Raw genomic sequence first — 21,630 nt, 5'->3', positions numbered from 1 at the left:
GTGGAAGTAAATTAATGTTATTGCTTTAGCTTGTATTAGAAGTTATAGCTCTAAGAGGAGATAACCAGTTATTTCATTCTCAGTTCAGGAAAGACCCAAGGATCTGACATCAAACACAGCATGTGTGCATACAAAAACGTTTATGTGTTTTTAAATCATATAACTGAGTTCGTTTGTATGGGATTATGCATCTAATGAGTAACTAATAGATTATTTCCATTAATGGGGATGTTTAACAGCAGATGAAAGGCCAGACTCTACAGCCCTTCCAGCTGGCACCTGATAAGTAGTTTTATCCACGTAACTGTGACTACAGCCTGAAGTAAAGACCACAGGGAAGACGTGGCAGGACAGATACCTAGCTTATGCCCTGATGGTCCAGTTATACTAGGTTAAACACCTCACAAGTACTAATCTAAACTTTAATTAGTTGTTGAGCTGTCAGTCATCGAAGAAAGGCTTCCTTGGGAGGTATCCAACTATTCTTTTTTGACCCAGCCGTAAGTACTGTAAGAATATCCTACCTCTCCATTATTGTGTTTCTGGTTCCTACAAAATCACTAAAGACTGAGCATATGAAAGATCAGCAAACTTTGAGAGAAAGTTACTATAAAATGGAAGTGTATAAAAAAGGTGGCAAAAAATTCTTCTATATTCAGTGCATAGTGAAATATTCTCCAGGATGAACTGAATAAACACTGGTGTTGACAGCTGAATCGTTACCTATTTATTAAAGCATTTGGTCTTTTAGCAACTTATAGCGCATCATTTACTATCTCCAGTGACACTAAAACTTAAAATGAATCTTCACGTCTGCCTGTTGCTTGTAACATTAAACTCCCATGGTGGATTCACAACTCATGACTCCTTATTCATGGGGCATCAGGTGATGTGTTCCCTGGGTATCATACTGCAGCAAAGAGGGGTAAAATAATAGACTCTTTTTATTTGTTTGGTGGATTCGGGGGGATTTTTTTGCTGCTCAGTGTCTTGCGACTTTGAAATAACTTCAGTAAAGAATGAACCAAAAAATTCAAACCTTTTGAGACTGTTATGGCTATAACTAGGCACCTATTTATTATATTCTGCAAGATATTCAAAAGCACTTAGTAGATACGGCTTCTGTGGGAGACAATAACATCTTAAAAGCCAGATTATTTCAGTCAAGCTGCCTGCTTGAGCATAAGAGAATAAGAAATGTCCTTTCACAGTAGAGTCCTTCCTCTGCCGAGGATGCTTAGGATAGCAAACAAAAAGAAAGTGCTCTAAAGGGAACAAGCCCCTCCACTTCTGGAATTCAGGGGTTTGAAGGTATCCAGACTGTTAAATTTAATGGCCACCACTAGACCTAACTCCTATGAATCTGTCCTTTTGAACCTGTTTATGTTTCTGTCTTGCAAAACATTACTTGGCTGTGAACGGATTATGCATGCTATATTTAAAAATATTTCTTTTGTTTCTTTGATGTCTGCTGCCTGGTAATTTAATTTGGTGGTCCCTAGTTCTTGTTTTGTGAAAAACAGTTAATAGCCATTTTCTATCTACCTGTCTTCTCTACTGTCTTTCTGCTTACCATTCAGTATTTGTAGAACATTGTCTTCCCAAATTTTATGTGCCCATATTTCAAATTCTGGGCTGTACGTTTTGATGCCATGACTCTTTCCTTTCTGAATACAGCAAAAAGTTGTCCCTGCCTGAGGAGGAGGAGGAGGGGTGATACTAGCATTTACTGCCCATATATTGCTGTTTCCTTGCTAGCTCACAGGTGGTATCAGCAGCAGCATGTGGTGTTAACCCCCCCCCAGTTTTAACTGAGCTCATTCAGCATTGATTATGCTGGAAATCTGATCAGAATTGACCCCAGTTAAACTGCTATAATGAACAGACAGACTATGAGAGAAGTGTGGCAGGTTTTTTGATTCTTTTAGAAGTTCTGACTTCAACTGTGAATATTCTGAGGATCATTCAGTGTTTTTAAAAATATTTTTAATTCTTGAGTTAAATATGCTGAAAGAACATATATTTTCAAGTGCCAACAAAGCATAGCTATGGATGTAAGCTTTGCAATTAGTCTGGTATCTTCCAAAGCTCACCTTTGAATTTTATTTTTTTTTTTTACCTAGGTGAAGCAACAGTGAAGAAGAAACCAGCTCCAAAGACTCCTCCAAAAGCAGGTAATTTGTTGCATGTGTCATCCTGTAGGAATAAATAATAAACCAATACAGTTTTAAGGAATGGACACTGCATTTCTACGAACAGCTGTTTGCCTACTAAATTTATTTACATATGTGATTAAACACTGGGTAAGCAAAGACCCTTTTTCAAACTTGTTCTTAAGGTTACACCGCACTAAGACTTGAATAATGAGCATCTAAAAAAGTTAATATTGAATAAGCTATAGCAATTATAAAAAAAAAATCCTACCATGTCAGCAGTAGTGTTGTAACTCATGTCCTTTGCTATATCCACAATATACCTTAGCCTTCTGTGAAAGAGATTTTTCTATGTATCACAGAATGCCACCTCTGCACGAGTAGTTACCATGAAGAAGCTGATAGATTCTACTTTTCCTCATAACTGGCATTATCGTAACCTGATCATGTGTTTGCACTCTCCTAGTCAAAGCTATCCATATTTAAAGTTACTCAGAATGTTCCTCTGTAGAAACCTGCTTTCAGTGTCTGCAAACTTTCTCAGACTTTTAAACTCTTCAAGCTGTTTTCTGTGCCAGATAGGTGCTTCAGCCTAGTTTCCTTCAGATGTTTTCAAAACAAACCCACTATCCAAACAACAAGGGGGCGGCAGAACTATTTTGTTTCAATTACATTGAAAAGAAAAAGAAAGTACTTTTTCACACCCAGTAGCCGTGTGCTTTGGAGAGGAACATTACGTTAGGTAGCAAGGTCATTCTAATGGTAGGAAATGCTTTTTACCATTTCTGTCTATATGTCCTCAAACCCACTTCTCCCCCACCCCTCATTCCCTGCCCCAGTTATTTTTTATTGTACTGCTCTTATAAAGCAACAGAACAGGTTTCATCCTGGAGTTGTATGTGCTGTGATATTTCTGGCAACTGTCCCTAGCAGCTACCAGGGAGTCTGGCACACTCAGCATCACAACCAAGAGTCAGGAAGTAGCACTACTAGCAAGAGTTGTTCTGCTATCTATTGATACTCAAACAGTGAGAGGGAAGTTTTAATTTATAAATTAAATTTATAAATTAAATTTATAAATTTTAAAATTATAACAATAAATAAAATTATAATAAATAAAGATAAAAATATAAGAATTATAAATTTATACATTTATATAAAATAAAATAATAAAGAATTAAAAAATCAGGAGAAATACCTGATTCAGAAATGGAGGAGTATGAATGGGATTGCAAAATTTAAAAGAAAACTGTAATACACAAACAAAAGGATCTGTTATTGATCGCAGGAAAATTCAGTGTGATGGACAAATTTCCTCCCTTGTCTCTCTATTAGATGTCTCACATGATGTTTCCCTGGCTATGAAGCAAGAATCTTCGTAGGCAGGTGTTGAGTCTTAAATTTTCTGAATGCTGTTGACAATGTTAGGGAGCAGGTTTGCAGATCCCCTCAGGACATGCAAATCAATATGAAGTTAGCTGGAGCCAGTCTTCAAAAATGCAAAGTGCAAAAGAAAAAAGTTTTTCTAACAAACCCAAAACAAAATTTCATAAGCTGTATATTTGGAATTGGTGGTAGATCTTAACACTTTTGGTCTTTTGATTTCTGTACCTTAGTTTTGCATAAGCAAACTCCTGACAGGTAGATTGTTGTTGCTTATCTACAGTAGAATTAACAATGTTCACATAACTTTCATTGCAAGCAACAGACAACTGCTAATGTGGATTTCAAATGCTGTTTTGAAACTGTTGAGCTAAGATACTTAAGTGTTTTGAATTTTAAGAAAAATTCAAAGCATAGTCACCTACAGAGATTATTTATTTGTTTGTTTGTTTGTTTATATTTTCATCAGCTACTCCTCCTCAGATTACTCAGTTCCCAGAAGACAGAAAAGTCCGTGCAGGTGAATCAGTGGAATTGTTTGCCAAGGTGGTAGGAACGGCACCCATAACTTGCACCTGGATGAAATTCCGTAAGCAGGTAAATTGTTTTCTGTTCTGTTTAAACAATCATTGAAAAAGTAGAGCTGGAAAGGAACACCAACAACCCATCTTGTCCCTCTCCCTCCCCCAGGAACTGGCAAAGTACATGTCATTCCTGCCAGGTGTTTTCCTCACCTCTGCTGAAAACATTCCACTGATGAAGATTTCACAACCTCCATTAGCAACCTATTGCAGTGCTTAAATACCCATAGTGTTAGAAATTTTTTCGTAATGCCAAACTCAAGTCTTTCTTGCTACAGTTTAAACCCGTTGCTGTCTGTCCCCTCCTATTAAAAACGGTTGTTCCTTCGAGAAAAACCTTAGACCATGTAATTAAAGGATAGGTGATGTGAAAGACGTAGGTGTCTGAAAAATATCTGTCACAGGAAATATCTCTCCTTCAAAAATTACTTCTTCATTATGCTTGGTCTAAAGTTATGTCAGAGGGGCAAAATGCCATATAAGAAGCTTGAGTGAAACATCTAACAACAGAAATGTCACCACACAAGGCACAACAGTGATTATGCTGCTGTGAGTGCTCTCACCCCCTAGTTTTAAAGTTCCTTCTACTTGAATTTATTTCCTGTAACTCTATTACATGTGTCCTTTAAGGGCAGTTTCTAAAGAGAGTTGCTTTAACAAATAATAAAACCATTTTAAATCAAGTAACCCAAGGTGCGAGTGCAAACTGGAAGATGAACTGCCCTGTTAGGATATAGCAAATGTAAATATGTACTGTAGCTGCTATTCTGTTTATTTCATTCTGAACTTGTTATGCACTCTATAGAACATAAATAAAAACATCTCCTCCTACAAGGAAGTTTAGACTGTAAATCCAGATGTGTCAGCATTTAATTGAAGGAATTCAAAACAATTTGCTAGTGCAAAGGGTATTGCAAAGTCTGTCTTTGCTAACCCCAAATAACCTCTTATTTAGGGGAAAGGGTAGTTTTTTCCTTATCTCTTATATGTTCTTAAAATTCTTTAGTTTCAAGATTGGAGCTTAAAAGTGGCCTACTCATTTCTACAAAAATAGGTCTGAGAAGTTCCAGTGACATTCACTGTCCTGTTTTGCTGAGCTATTTTGTAACGTGGGTAAAATATACCCCTCAAAAGTGAGTTTCTGGTTTGTGCAGAATTCTGAGTTCATTGTTCAATACAACAAGTCTATTTACATAGATTTCAAGCCCATTTTTAAATGCAAAATTTATTTGATGAGAGACCAGCAGCTCATAATACCATCTCAGATCCATAATCTGTGATTCTACACCTTTTTTCCTTTGTAAAATGTTATTTTTAATATCTTATACTTTCTTCTTTAGTTACTTACTATAAGACAATCTAAAGGTTTAAAAAAATCATATGTTAAAATGACATAAATTTTTAAATGGTTTATTATCACAGGTGAATGAGGAAAGAAAAAGACTTCAGGAAGGTTCATAAACACTGTAGGAGGACAAGTGAGGGCAGCAGGCTTTGGGGCATGCAGCAGTGCATGTGTTCTATCTCAGTTAAGGAGAAAGCAAGGACAGTCCTGCTCTTAGCCTTGCAATTTCTTATTCTCTGAATATATGAGACAAGATAAGGCAAACTAAATAGCCTTCATTTTTAATGAATTCTGAGAATACGTTGTAAGAGTCACTTATCTAAGAAGGAAGTGGTGGGAGGAAGGAGGGCATTGACATTATGTTGTCTGTTTCATAAGAACAGAGTGTACAGTTTCTGTAACTGCAGTATAGGATTATGAGGTTTTTAAATAATCTGTCATGTCTCCAGCTAATACTAATTAAAATATCTGATTAAATACTGATTAAAGTCTCCTTTGTCATTTATGCTATGATAGCTTTATTTCAATTAAAAACTAGTTCAGAATATGCCTCCAGAAAATAAAAATGCTATAGGAAAGCTAAATCTGCTCTTGTATCTCTCTCTGCATAGCTGTAGCATTACATCTCTGTTCCAGTCAACATCATCTTCAATTGTTCAAACCCAAGAAACTGTTTCCCTGGTTTATGTGGAAGTACAGAATAAGGCTGTTTGGGACAAGAGGACAAAAGTCACAGCTATGGATGATTTGCACATTGGCCTTTAAAGGGAAATGGCGTCTGAATTAGGGTGTTTGGAGCTAAACCCTTGTTCTGCTGTGGTCTCTGCAAGATATGTGAGACCAAACAGTTCTTTTGCCAATTACATACACACTTGGCACTTTCAGCCTGTCAAAGAGGAGTTAGAAAGTGAAATTCCTGTTCCTTAGTGGAGTCCCAGAATACCAATGCTCCCTGTTGCTTTTGCAGGACTGGAGCCATTATAATGTTCCACTGCATTTTTAGATGTTTTGTGTTGATTACACTACCAGCTGCACATATTCACTGCTGTAATAGTTATCTGCAGATAATACTCAATATGGTAACCTTGTATTGTAATTTGAGCTCTTTCAGATATGAAGAAATGTATCCCACAAAATCTTTTTTTTTTTCTTTTGAATTTGGCAGATTGAAGAAAATGAATATATTAAAATTGAGAATGCTGAAAACAGCAGCAAGCTAACAATATCATCAACAAAGCAGGAACACTGTGGATGTTATACCCTAGTTGTAGAGAACAAACTTGGCAGCAGACAAGCACAAGTCAACCTTACAGTTGTTGGTAAGTCCATAATAATGTTTTAGATATCTAGTCATTCTCTATACATCACTCTACATTTGCTTTATATATGATGGCATGCAAAAAATTAAATAAAGCAATCAGATAAGTTAAGACAACTGAAATGAAAAACTAGTACTTGAAGAAATGTCTGGACTGGACAGTAAGTAGTAAGAATTATCAGCAAGGTCAGTAGCGATATGCTGTGTTTTATTTAGAAAAAATCACTAATTACAGATAGAGGAACAAAACAGCTCAGACTTTAAAAAAATCCACAAGAATAAAACAGCTCATGTCTCCATTTTTTTGTTAGATACCACTTCTTTTTCCCATTTAATATTTGCAGCATCCAGATGTTTGCTAGACTGCAAATTTTAAAACTGTTAGTTCAAGAAGGATTGAGGTGGTTTCTATTAGACTGTGAATTTGAAAATATCCTGTTGCTTGAAGACTGGAGATTTTATCCTTTTAACTGAAATTACTTTCCTTATCTGCTGGTTTATAGTGACAAAAAGCAGTGAATAAAGGCACTGTTTTGAATATGAAGCCCTTCATTTTGGGGCTTTTACACACGTGCGTTCTAAAGCTTCAAACAGCCTTGCTAGATGACACATTCAGGCCATCAGGTTTGTTGTAGCGGGCTGTGGACAGCTGCAGACAGTTGTATACTGGTAACAGTTGCAGGATGTTTGCAGATAAAACTGCAGCCTAGACAGGTAGCTTGAGTGTGAGACAAAATCTAGAGCTGTGACATCTTGCTCTGAAAGGTCTAATGAACCCGCCCTGGTGTGGATACACAACAAATACTTTCCAGTGAAATCTAGGGAAGTTTTACGAGCAAAGAGGGTGATTTCATTAAAACACTAGTCTTCAGGATGGGAGTGTTTCTAGGCTGTGTTATCTGTGGCCTGCAGAAAGGTTTTGACACAAGGCGGCGGGGAGGGCAGAGCTTGCTCAGGCATTTGGACGAATTCTAGTTCAACCAGTAAGGCTGCATCCAAATCACACCCTCATAACTGCCTTGGCTCTGCTGTCCTAACAGATGTATGGGCTAGTGAGCAAGTAAAGATACGCAGGTATAGGGCCAGAGATGAAAATCTGACACCACTGAAATCAGAGGCAAAATACCATTAGCCCAAGTTGGAGTGGAAATTCATTCCAGCAATCCAGTGAGTAACATACAAAGTTTAATGAGCAGAATCACACTTTCAAGTAGAATATCCACTGCTAAAGAGTGAATGTCCCTCCATTGCATACATATTGTCAATGGAGGCCTCCTGGTTATTTAAATGAGTTTCTTTCATCTGATCTGTGGCTTTCATTGCATTTAAAAGATAAATGAATGAATGAGTATAGGTATCAAGTAGATTCCAGCAACGTGCCAAAGAATTCAAGATTAGAAGAAAATAGAAAAAGTATTTCTGACATGATGCATAGGCAAATTGTATGACCCCTTCCAACAGTGCGTTGTACAGGTCAGAAGTATAGCTAGGTTAAAAAATTAACACTTTGAAAGATTGGTCCTTGAATAATCACCATACACATTGTTCTGGGTACAGCTTTTGGCTCCAAAGCCCCAACACAGCTGATCAGCAGCTAGAAGAATGGTAGGAGATTATTTGCTCTTCACATTTCCCTTTTTTTCACTCTTTCCTAGGCAACTGCTGCAGCCTTTTAACTATAGCAGGTTATTGGGCGCAATGGATTTTTTTTTAGCTGAACTAGGCCAACAGTTCCTATTATCTTGTCACTGTATGAGCCTTGACTCATTGTTATATAAGTCACTGTTTTCTGTCCTTTGGAGTTAATTTGTTTGAAAGTCTTTGAATTCTATAACCTTATAAAGCTACATCTCAGCCTCCTGCTTTGTTCTTCTATAAGAAATGTGCCAGAGAACAGTGGGATTCCCAGAGATGCTTTTGGGACAGTTGGGTGAAGAATCCTTACAATGTGCTGGAGTTTGCCATGTGTTTTGGCTGATGACAAGCTATCTGTTTCCAACTAAAAAGAATAAATTCCCTCTTGTAAAATTGCCAAGCTTTTCAGTGAGACATCTCGCTGATGTCAGCACTGCCAAAGGCACGACAAAGCCTCAAGATTCCTACTTTGCTACATATGCATTTTAAGGCCAGATTCTTCCATCTGGGGTCTCAAAAATGTGGGAAAGGGAGAATAAATGTCTTCCTCCTAGGGAGTGGGTTGGAATCTCACCACTGATATAAAATCCTTCATGCTATTTGCACCTTTAAAGACGTTAAATGTTCATGAAAGTTGGAAGGTACTTTTCTCCGGAGCCTGCTCCAGTCAAAATAGGGAAGCTTCTCTGAATGTGCAAAATGTGAGACTTCTTAATCTACCAAAGCTCATTCTTAGTCCTAAATTCTTACCTGTCCATTCTCTCTGCTCCACCCAAAGTACAGGGAAGAAACCTGCACTCCCTGCCGTGACCCACATTCATAACAAGCGTTTGCGCAGAAAGCCCTGGCGCTCGAGATCAGCTCTGTTTGCCTCAGCTATTTATAATAAGGTCTAAACTCTGCGTGAGCTGCCCCCCTCAAAGTTTACCAATAAAAGGCATATCTATGCATATGCTGTGTGCTCAAAACACTGCTGACTGACCACAGTCTGCAAGTGAGTCTTGAATGTACTCAGGGAAACTATAAATACAGAGCATCTGCTTTCTGGAGGACTGTGTGTGAGCCAACCTAGAGCTATGTTTCTCAAAGGGCTAGCTAACAGCCTTGTCTGTTCTGAATTTTCTCAAATCAGACATTTGTTAAAATATAAAACAAAAAAATATGGAAATAAAGAAACATTTCTTGTATTATTACTCCTTACAACCATGTGGATTGCAAAGTCTTCATGCTGGTGGGCAAACTCGTCATGTGAAAGACTCCAATAAGCATTTCCCAAATTAAATTTGGACTGTAACACATGCCAGGGAGCAGGCTGCCCAGAAAAGCTGTGCAGTCTCCATCCTTGGCAGTATTCAAGTTCAGACTGGGTAAGCACCTGAACAATCTGGTCTGGCCTTATAGCTGATCCTGCTTTGAGCAGAAGGTCTGAAGACCTTCCTGAGGATATGGAAGTCCATCCTGGATCTTGGTTTTATACTTTCGGTTGTCAAAGAGCTTTCTTTGTCAAAGACAAAAACCGAACCCTTATGACTTAAACTCTAACCAGAAGATAAAAAGGACTGAGCTTATCTGCCAGGATTCAAATCAGAAATGATCCTGCTATGATTTAAACTCTCAGTCCTAGACTGTACACTGTAGCTGGGTATGACTTTTAGAAAATTACTTTTAGGGGAAAAAAAGCTGCCCTGCATTCCTTTGAATTTGGCTCCTAAAGTCTTTTATTTAACGACTCACAGTCAGACGCAGACTTCAACTGCAAGCTTAACTGAACTGAGCAGGGGTTCTGACATTTAAAGAGTTTGAATAGTATATGATTCAGTGCAGTCTGGGCCACGGAAAAAGATGCTCTTGAAAGAAACCCAACTTTATTCTAAGGACTTTTTTTCATTTGCAATTTTAATGAACATCAAGGAACAAAATGTCCATTACGCTCAGCCTCCAGTGTGAGCTGTTTGCAGTCCACACACCAGATGCACTGATACATAATCAGGTTGGAGGAGACTTGTTAATTGACAGGCACTGCAGTGTGGTGATGAGTAAACAGCACTGAGCCACAAGGACTGAGTCTTGAGCTTCACATTGATTCATTGTATAACTGTCTGTATATGCCCTAATAATAATAAAGGGAGACCTGCAGTAGAAGCGAGACATCCAAGTTAAGCAATGTCTTTTTTCAAAGGGTTGACTGGTCCCAAAATGTCCATGTTGAGCTTTTCTCTATTGTTATGATTAGGTCTCTTAAATAAGCAATGCCATTAGCTGAGTGATCTCTCTGGAGAGATTTTCAACATGTTTCTGCTCCAAAGTCAAAATGGCCTGATGTGAGACTGAGCTGATGATTTACAGGAGACAGTGCGTCAGATTGAAGCGGACTTCTGCTGCCAAAGCTATATTAAATGAACCAGTGATGACCTTAGGGTGAGACAGGACTGATTTAGGCACAGTAGATTTAGGTAGAGCCCTCACTCCACAGTGATAGGAAGAAATATTCATTCCTTTCATGCCATTCATTGGATGTATATGGGTAAATTTATCAAATCTATGTTCTAAACATTTTAGCTATGTGACAGGAATACCCCAGTCTGTAACCACTTTTGAAAAAGGAACTTGGTTTTCATACTGGCTCAAGCTGGATACTATGGCAGACAGTCAAAAGTATAGCAGAGTATTCAACAAGGACAATTTGGCACTAGAGAAGTAATCTGTTCTGCAGCTATGCCACAAGCTTCCTTCATGATACGGAGCAAACTGCTTCATCTTTCCATGCCTAATATACAGGGGGGGGTCTGATGATTAATATTTGGTGAGTACTTTGGATATTAGTGATATCTTTTACTTTTTTTAACATAGAAGTAAAAACACATACACATACACTGGGGGATGATTTTGATCTACTTTGTTTGTCTTTTATAAATTCTTCAGATTGTTATTGTTCATGGTGTGGTATCGTATGAAAAAAATATTATCATGGTGATTAGCAAGCTAGATGGTAGATGTATGCAGAAGAATAAGAGCAATATCATTATACCCTGAGAGGCCTAAAGATAATTGTGGAGTTTGTTGTTACTCTAAGCATTTGTGCACATACTGTGTACTGCATCCTCACATGCTGTTGGAAAGTGATAAACCAAATACTTAAAGGCACATATATGACCATGTTGCACACAGGCATGCAAGCAGTGTAACATGAATTCACTAATACCTGTTCCTCTGCATGAGGTTACGATTCCATACTTTAGCTGGGATGGAGAAGTTACTTTCTGTGAGGAAACTGTTAACTTCTATGCCTTTAGCAGGACCTGTACGACCAGAATCTTTCCAAGCAAAAATCAGAAAATAAAAGTTTAGCTTAAGAACTTATCGGCACTAACTCCAATAGTCATTGAATACAACGGTAGGATTATTAATTGCTCATATGAAGGGCTTGGTCCTGGTTCAACAAGTGACATACATGCACGCTATATTAGCATTAGTTCTCTGCCCTGAACTGTTACAAGGAAATGTGGTAGTGTAACCAACAGTTCACAGTGCCACTATCAGCATTTTATGTGTCTGAGAAATCTGGCTCAGTGCTAGCTGCTCAGACCCAGTGGATCCAGCGGTGGTCAGAAACTGTGTGCTCTCTCTGGAAAAGTAAGTGCAGTCATCTGTGAAGCAGATAGTGAAGCAGTAAAAACACAGAGCCTTCCACAGAGAATACTGCAGCTCAGAAGTACTAACGCAAATGCTTCTGAAACTTCATCTTCTTTTGAGAAACAGATTGTATCTTGCAATATCCATGTGATTCCTTGTTTACACTTAGGGTCGAGAATGCAGTGAATTTCCTAAGAATATGTGGGTGGACTCGGTCTCTAACCTTCAGCCTTTTAAATTCCTCTGAATTGCTGGAGGATTTTTGTCACCAGTTTCATGGTTAAAGGGCAACTAGACTGGTGGTTAAGGAAGAGATGTTTTACGTTGCTGCTGTTTTAGTTCAACAGCGTTGTAACCTCAGCTGTCAGCCTCCCTGCTAATGCCTGGTGCTGCAACTCTGCACCTGTATCAAAACTAGATTTTCACAGCAAGATAAAAATGTATAGAGGAAAAACAATTTACGTTGTCCTATGCATCAGTGCTGGTACACAGATGCAGATTTATTCCTTGAAGAGCCATCTAATTTCAATTTCTGTTTGGAGAAATTCCAGTAGAACTCCCCACTTAGTTATTTTTCCCGATAACTTACCTCACCTTTCTTCTGATGAAGAAAAGGAAGGATCATGACAGTATTTCTCACAACAAAATTACTTTATTTTACATGCTGTGAAATGCTAGAAATGTCCTAGTTACTAAGAAGTTATTCATCAGGACTCCTGCACATGAACATGGGGTTCCAAGGACCCCAGCTCACCCTGGTGGAGTCCTGGAATCTACTGATAGTCTTACTGGGGTTAGTCCTAACATTTATTCCACCTTTATGGGAGCTCTAATTCAATCAGTTATCAAACCAGATGCCTAACGTGTAGCACATCAGTAATTCCAGTAGCTTGTTGGTTCAGGCACAAGAGCAGATGGTTTAGAAAAAGGGCTCCTGAGAATGCACTGTATATTTGTTAGTTCCATTAGGCCTGTGGCAGAAGGAGATGTTCTTGTGCTGAGGCCATGTGCACGGGAGTGGTGAGCTCTGGTTTCGTTCCCAGCTCCATTCTCCTGCGTGTCCTTGGGCAAGGTCATTTTTCTCTTTTATGCCTCAGTTGCCCTGGCTGGCAAGGTGGGAACAACAGCACAAAGTGGTGCTTTGGGCCTCCAGTATTTGTAAGCTACTTTATCTGCAGGTCTCAAAAGGGCAGTTTTTAAATAGCTTTATGTCAGAGTTATCAGGAGGGGCAATATGCTGAGGGATCACACTTCAAGGAGGCTAGCAGCAGTCTGCAGGGTGGATTACAGGGGAGGTGTGACTTTCAAACTCTGGTCCCCTGAGCTAACTAACCTTGTCAATGTTGTCTTTGGCTCTGCTGGGGAGGCTGTTTCGTTAGCAGTAAATCGCTGTTCATATCATCTTCTCTTTGTTGTTTTGCAGGAAAACACAGGCATTGTTTTCTAATTTAATTTTATCCTAAACCTATGGTATACTAACAGCCAGAAGGGCGTTAATAGTTGTTACAGCGTGTTAAGGGCTAATAATATCTCTGCTTATAGCACTCCTATGCCTTAGAAAAAAAGCTGCAGGGCATAGCTTTCCGAGCAAAGCAGAAAGGTCTGCCATGACCCCAAGCCCCGTCAGCAATAATGCCAAGTTCAGTTATGACCTTTTATGGTTTCGTTTTTCTCCTGCTGATGAATTTCAAATGAAGTCTTTGCCAGTGCTGTCGGCATGGACAGTGTTCAACTCGCTTTTGCAGCATATTAAATACCTTCTCTGGCTAAACAGCTTGTGGAATGGAATTAAATCGTTTCTTTCTGTCTGTTCTTTATCTGGCAGACAGATATCACAATAGCTAATAATAGTATTATACAGTAACATGATAACTGGATTTAGAAAGAAAACCAAATCAATTTTGAGAACAGATAAAGAAAACTACTTAAGAGGCATTGCTTCAGTGTTGTCTCTGTTCATAAAAGAAAAATAACTCTTTTCATAGGCTGCAGTTATACTGTTCTCAGTTTCCAGAGGCTGTCCACTGGAATGGCACTGCTTCTTAAAAGCCCACTGGCACCCCGCAAGCTCTTAATGTGTAGCAAACCCTATTGCCTTGCTTTGGCTCAGCCTGACCCTCACATCAAGTAGCAGAACAATTTCCATTTCCCTGCACTCAGAGTTAGATAAGGAGATTGCTGCCTTTTTTGGTCTCCTGGAATGGTGCTTGTGTTCTGCGGACTCTGTAAATTGAGCCACATAGAGAAGGCAGTGAGATCTGGATAGCACAGTTCCGTGTTATGTGGGTATCCTGGATGAGCTGTTGGTTCTACACCTACGAAGAAAGAGAAAAAGTACCTTTCCTTATCAAGAGGAATTTTGGGTTACATGCTACTGAACAAAAGGCAAGGACCTCAAGTCAAATTTGTCTCATAAATAGCAATGGCTTAAAGGCTGAGCATGCTTGTTTTATGCTTCTCAGAGTGTACAAATACAAATTAATTAAAGGTTAATCCAGGCTGCATATAAAAACCTGTTTACCAAAGTATTTCTGAGAATTTGTCTGAGGAAGGAGTACAACTGAATTCAATTCAGGAGTAAATAAGAAGTGCATTTTTCAATCCTGGTATGGTCTTAAATGAGGCTTATACGTTTCATGTGAGGCCACCTCTTGACCTTACCATCTGCCCTAAGGAACTCATGCCACAAAGAATAAACTGGAATCTGACCTCCTTGCTCTGGGGTAGCGGTAATTTATGTCTCCCTTTGTTGGGAAGTAGTTTTCTCTTAATCTGTGGCTAGTTTCCTGCAGCACAATGGGAGGAAAGCAGTAGAGCTCTCCACATCCCCTCTTACACCCCTATGCATGGCATATAGCACATATGAGTTGCTGCTGCTGTTTCCCCTGTGCCACTAATGTCAGTGACTTTGTGCAGTCTCTGTGCTGCTGTGCAGAACAGTCTTGGAGTGAGGCTTGAGGCCAAATTAGCTGCTTGCCCATCTCCTTTGCCTGCCACTAGGCTTTGGGAGCCAGCTTGGGGCAACCTGACTGATACTCCTAAAGAGATTATGTAGGGAGCTTTGTGTTTGAGCTCCCCTTAGTCCTTAACTGTCCGACCTCCAACTATCTTGTTAGCCTTAGCAGTCATACAATTAGGCAAATGAGGTGATCGTAAATACTAGTAAAAGAGTTGTAAGTACTATCTCCTACAAAGGCAATGGAGTTTGTAGGATTCTGACCACCAGGACTGTGTGGATATTGACTGTGACAATCTAGAATATCCCAAAGCATAACTAAGTCTTGGTTTTGGTGTTATATGTATGCTGTAAGTTAGCGAAGACTGGAATACCCCTAGTTTCCTTATGGTGGAATATATAGACATGTTTTCTTTTGTTGCATATAATAGTGAAACTGAAGTTAGAGCTCGATATTTTAGATTAATTGCTTCCCCTATAGAAATGTTCACAGGAAGCAGTGTATTTTTGGAAGCACTCCCTTAGTTGGTTTGTGGCTATGGTTTGGTCTAGGACAGGAAAAACAAAGTTGTGGTCCAATGAAGCCTGTATAAAGCCCTCGTAATATAAGCCTAAGTATAAAGTGTGTTTGTGTGTGTCAAAGACTGCACATGACATGCAAATGAAATATTGAAGATGGGTAGCTCAAGGACATTAATGGTATGCTAAACACTAAAACAGAAGGACAAAATAGAGATTTGTGCTTGACATCCACACCCCTCCTCAACCCACTGGATATTTTTATTGGAAGCAGTCAATTGTGCTGATAGAGATTTCATATTCCAGAAGGGAATGTAGCTTGGCAAAATATCCTAGCTTTCAATACAGACAGACGAATAAAGGGTAACCTTTAAAATCCCCATAGAATAAACTGCTGAGAAACAAAACAGACACATGGAGACACCATCTGCAAATTCTTTGAATGTGCAGAGCTGTAGAATACCATCCGGTCTGATATCAAGCAATTTTTAAGCATGTTAAAATGGTACATATACATCTGTCATATTAAGAAAGAACAAAGATTACACTTTGATTTTTACGATCTCCCACAGCAACTACTCCAGTATTTATACATTGAGCAGATCTGCAAGTAGCAGCACACGGTAGACCTCAAACAAACACATGTATCTTTTTAGATCAAGAGAGTCCAGCCAGGGTTGCAGGTTTTCATCTTTGCCTACTGGGAAAAATTTATCAGGAAAGTAGAAATATTCCCAAGGCTGATTAGACTAAAGCCATGTAGCATTTTCTTTACTTCTGATGTTCCCCTGGCCATGGATGTTTTCTGTCCAGTGCTTGCATACCTAAGCCTTGCTTCTGTAAACTGTGCTGGCCAAATGGATTGCAGTTATCTAGGTGAGTCATGGAAACAGAGGTGACTAAGGTAACTGTGGCCTAGGCAACTGAGAAATCATGCCCAGAGCTTCATGTGGAAACAGAAGTGTGTTGAAAGTCAGCAGAGAGATACTGCATTTTCATGTCCTGCATGGGAAGCAGGGTACTGTGCTCTGCAAAGACTGAAGCATATGCATTGTTTCCTCCTTCAATGCAAAATTCAGTGCAGCGCATTACAGCAAGCCAATAATTAAAAAAAAAAAAATAAAGCAACCCAAAACACACACACACACGTACCATCCAGATTAAGCTGTGGGCATAGCAGATGTCAGAGAATCTGCACTACTTTGACAAATCTGAACAGATGCCTCTGTAAGGTGATAGACTACCGGCTGAGCTTTTTCTTCAAAGTTTTTTCCTCTTGCTATCAGCAACTGCTCTGTTCTGTTTAGATTTAGGGTAAGCCAGCTGTTACTTACTCAAGTTCTTCTATCTGCATCTTGAGATGATGCAGTGATGATTATATAGGAGGAAAACAAAACACAGAGCTGAATATTCTTCTTCTGTACATATTTTGAAGAGGACAGAGGTAGCATCATTTCCTACAAGGTCTGCATGGATAATAAGTTGTAGTGAAAAGAAGATGGCTATTGCTTCTGTTTGACTAAAATCATACAATCCTTGTGTGCCATGCAACCAGCTCCCTGGTGGCTGCTGCAGTATTGTACAAGGGTTCTGATATTGTGAATGGTGTGAGTATTGGATTCTCGCTTCTTGCAGCCCCAAGGAGGCTGGGGCAAGACTAGTACAGGGAAGAGGGGCGCTGCTATTTGGCCACCAGGAAACCAAGATTCAGTTCTCACCTTTGCTGTAATCTTTCTTTCTAATCTTGGACAAAACACTTAACTCCTCTCTGATTCAGTTCGTGGTATCTATACTAGAAATTCATGCTTGGTAATAGCCCCTTTTATTCTGCCAGAAAATGAGGTGAGTAAAATGTGACAGCTGAGCAGTGCAATAAGCCATTCCAGAGGTTAGGGACATCTGGTCTCTAATTAATTTGTGTTTAACAAGAGATGCAGAGTGTAATGATGACTCCTAGTGGAATGGTGTTTTAAGTGTTGCCAAAAGGAATAAAGATAACCTTTGTTCTGGCACTCTTTTTGTTCCGCCTGAGCATTCTCATGCTGAATGCAGTGGCAAACCCTTCGTATCCATCCCCCTTCCTCCTGCCCAGCCTTCTCCCTCATACCATTTATGTATCTTCTAATAAGTTTAAGTAGTGGAGTGTGATGGATTTTCCATCATAACTAAACTAAAAGGAATAACTGATGTTTTTTCAGGGAAATCATTGAACAACGGAACGTGCATCTTCCAGATAGTGAACCGATATTTAAAAGACTTTATCAGATTAGGCTACCCCATTTCCCCTCTCTATGAGCAAAACCACAGCAGTCAGAGGAGACATGCCTCTGCCCAAGAACTAAAAGCATCTCTGTGGCAAACTGTGGTTATTTGTGTCTGCTCAGCGATTTTCCTAGGAATGATAATTTGAGTATGGAGGGATAACTCATACAGTCTATGGCTTTGATCAAAGTCCACAGCAGTTTTCCCCAGCATTTGGACATTTTTACTGCTGAGAAAGTGGCTGTATTTTTTGGCTGCTTTGCCAGCTCTGGTTTTCTTAAGGAGAAAGTGATAATGTCCTTTTAGCAATTTTAACCAGCAAAACGGGACAGATCAGTCCCTGTCCAGTGTAACCACTGTTCATAGCATTTCACACTTTCTATCTTTTTCTTTTAATCTTCTGTCATTTTATCCCATTCTTTGATTTCTCATTCAACCTTTGGCCACTAGTTCATCCAGATCAACATCATCATTATTTTGTAGGTTTTACTTCTGAGAGGATTATTCCCAAGGAAGATATTTGTTCCCTTTAGTCTTTTGAAGTGCTTAACTTCCATTATTATTTTCTTAATCAGTAATTTTTTTAAAAGTCAACATTCTTCTGTCTTAGGAAAACATTCATTTCAATGACTATGTAATCATTAAACTTCATTTTGAAAAAGTCAGGTAACTGCAAGGTTTTTGTATTGTATTACATGTTTGCATAGTTAACTGCTCATCTGCACACCAGGTTCCGGTGATACTGAATCTGTTCGTGTAAATAAGTACTATGGGGGCAAGCCTCTAACAGGAAAAACAGTTAAAGGTTTCTATAGTTTCTATCTTTCACTTCCCCCACAATTTCCAAAATGCACAAGATTAAAAAAATCTCAATATTTGAATGATGTTGAATTCTTTTTCGCCAAAAAAAATGCACTAGGCTTTCAAAAACTGCACATAGGTGAAGTTGTTCACTAAATTGTTAGCTGAATAGTCATCCTTCAAGGTCTGTGTTTCTGTGCCAACAAACTGGGTTTTGTTTCTCTGCTACCCAGGTATAGTTGGATGAGTGGCACATTCTGAGGCTGTGAAAGGTTAGTAGTAGCTCTGAAGTAGCAAAGCAGATGGAGCTGGAGAAGAATCATCACAGCTGTTGTGACTGTTACAGAGGTAAACCTCTAAGGAAGATCACCAAGAAGTGGTTTGCATTATTGTTGGAGATTTGGTTTTATTACTTGCGAGCATAGTTGTGACTGGTTTTAGCCTCCATAGTTTCTGTAATGATAGCTGTGAAGGGCATTAGACTTCAGCATGGCTTAGCAAGATGCCCAGGGAACTGAACAAGCCATGTGGGATTGGCATCCATGTTAGCTAATTCATGTATGTCTGTCTGTGCTGCAGTTGTTCCTTCTCCCTGCAGTACAAACCTCTGAAGCAGAGCAATGGCATGGAAAGAAGGCTGTTAGCTGAGGCCAGTAATACCCTAACGCAAGTCCTGCCTCATACCTGCGCGATTTCATCTAATGTGCTTTGCACATGTTTTTGCAGATAAACCAGACCCACCCGCTGGAACACCTTGTGCGTCAGACATACGGAGTTCTTCCCTCACTCTCTCATGGTATGGCTCCTCTTATGATGGTGGAAGCGCGGTGCAGTCCTACACTGTGGAGATCTGGAACTCAGTGGATAACAAATGGACAGACCTGACTACCTGCCGCAGCACCTCTTTCAACGTGCAGGACCTGCAGGCTGACCGGGAGTACAAATTCCGTGTGCGAGCTGCTAATGTGTATGGCATCAGCGAGCCTAGTCAAGAATCTGAACTGGTAAAAGTTGGAGAGAAACAAGAAGGTTAGTTTTTAAGAGAAAAAAAAATTATATTCAATTAAACTCTATCTTAACAGTCCCCAGTGAGGTCAGGCAGCGGTACACACTCCTTGGCATGCGCCTCTGTGCAATGAATGCTTATGCTGGCTGTAAGCGTGCTCAGGTCCCTTTGCAGACTTCATGTAGGCATCTAAGCATAGAAGTTTTGTATGCATCCAGTGCAGAAACTTGGCTTCAGGGATCCTAAAACCCTGCCTCATGAAAGCAACCACTAATTTGACTTCTGGCATGCTGTGTGAGTGCTAGCTGACAGACTTCCGTAGTTCAGCATGCAGGTAATGGGAGATGAAACCTTTCACACATTAAGTTACACATTCAGACCATGCTCAGCTGGAAAATGGTGTTTGGTGGCCTACCTGAAAGATAATGATTACAGTTTATACTGGACACACCATGGAAAAACAAGCCATAAACACTATCCCAAATTTGCTTTTGGAAAATGTAATGTGCTTGCTGCCAGCCAAGCACTGAATATGCAGCAAAAACTGAATTAGCCTTTCACACCTGGTTCCCATGCTTCAAATCCCAGCATGGTAGAGCACCTCAGTCCTGTTGCCCCTAGTACACTGATCTTGTGAAATCAACGCTATCCTACTCAGCGTGTTGGTTTTGCAGTGTTATGGGTGCTAAAAATATTTTTTTAGGGTTTTTAATTCCAGTTGCATGTACTTCTAAATTTTTTTTTTGTTTCTTTTGGCTCTTCCTTTTTTTCTTAAAATCTTCTGAAAGGACTAACAGGAAGAGCTGAAGCAATTTAGAACCTAATGAGAAACTGATCCCAAATTTTTAAACATACAAAAATCAGCATTAATTTTTCAAAAAAATATATATTATATGCATATATTTGTGCACACCCACATCCATGTACTGTGCAAGGATCACTTTGATAGTCAGACTACACACCAGAAATAATGTATTTGCCATTCTTCCTTTTTTTGAGGAGTGGACTGTGTTGTATCTCTCCCTCCTTACTTATGTATGCAGGGCTTTGGAGTTTTAAATGTGTCGCATAATCCTTGTGGTATTATCTCTTATTGCCACAGTGAGACAAAAGGATAGCAAAGTGGTGCAGCATCACACAACTCTGTAAGCCTCTCAACATTTCCAAACAAGCATAAATCATATTTCTCTTCAAGTGCTGAACTGGATGCATTCTGAGAAATTACTTTCTGAGAAATTACTTTCCTCCGTTTTAAAGATTTAAAACCTGAACTAAATCAAGATGCAGCTTCTCTTTAAAGCAGGGGAAATAACATTAAGAGTAGCAATAAAATTGAAGGAAGCTAGACAGTATTGGCTCTTCATAATAAATTCCCTGTGTCTGAATGCCCTCTTTTTTTTAGTTGCAGGATGAACACCACCTAGAGTTGGGGACGTGACTGTTCCCTACATTTGTTTTTCCTAAAGCAGGCACTACTTGTACTGGATCAAAGCAAACAAGCTATTTTTCTTTTAAAGACTGAGAGTTTTCTTACCTAGATTTAATACAAAAAGCCTAGAAAGTGTATGAATCATTGTGATACATATAAAAACCAACAACAAAAAAAGTTGTTTTGAGTGAAAAGAAAATGTATTCTTTTTGCAGGAGGGTGGGTTGACTTGGTGCTCTCAAGGCCAGGGCTTCTTGTTTCAATTCTTGATACTGCAGCTAGCGTGGAGAAAGGGCAAGTCATATAAAGTGTTATTTTTCAGGTGTGTAGTGTAACTGGTGCTTTAATTAAAGGCAGTGGAAAATACATGTGTTCAGCACCTCTCAAATCAGGACTTTAAGCTGCCATCTATTGAAATGCTTAACTGAATAACTAGGGATTTTCCGTCACTACCACAAAAACTGATTACTGATTTTCATGCTGCGGCGGCCAGTGCACAGTAGCAATCTCAATATAATCTTAGTGAAGAAAGGCATGGCTAACTTTTCACTGTGCATTTAAAGAAAACAGCTACTAAAATAATGTTGTCAGTCACAACAGATTAAAGTA

General features: G+C 39.2%; 1 protein-coding gene across 2 annotated transcripts in view; it reads left to right on the top strand.

The window, feature by feature from the left end:
* The window catches only part of MYLK (myosin light chain kinase), a 216,812-nt gene that overhangs the window by 165,925 nt on the left and 29,257 nt on the right, over positions 1 to 21,630 (top strand). For both annotated transcript variants that reach the window (XM_080399726.1, XM_080399727.1), the window contains 4 exons: positions 2,124 to 2,174; positions 4,006 to 4,133; positions 6,628 to 6,781; positions 19,313 to 19,615. In XM_080399726.1, coding sequence (XP_080255852.1) covers positions 2,124 to 2,174; positions 4,006 to 4,133; positions 6,628 to 6,781; positions 19,313 to 19,615 — 636 coding nt within the window. The remainder of the gene's footprint in view (positions 1 to 2,123; positions 2,175 to 4,005; positions 4,134 to 6,627; positions 6,782 to 19,312; positions 19,616 to 21,630) is intronic.

Source organism: Falco punctatus, assembly GCF_963210335.1.
Source record: "Falco punctatus genome assembly, chromosome: 8".
NCBI classification, from domain to species: Eukaryota; Metazoa; Chordata; class Aves; order Falconiformes; family Falconidae; genus Falco; species Falco punctatus.
The sequence above is the reverse complement of the archived record's forward strand: the minus strand, read 5'-3'. Positions and strand labels throughout refer to the sequence as shown.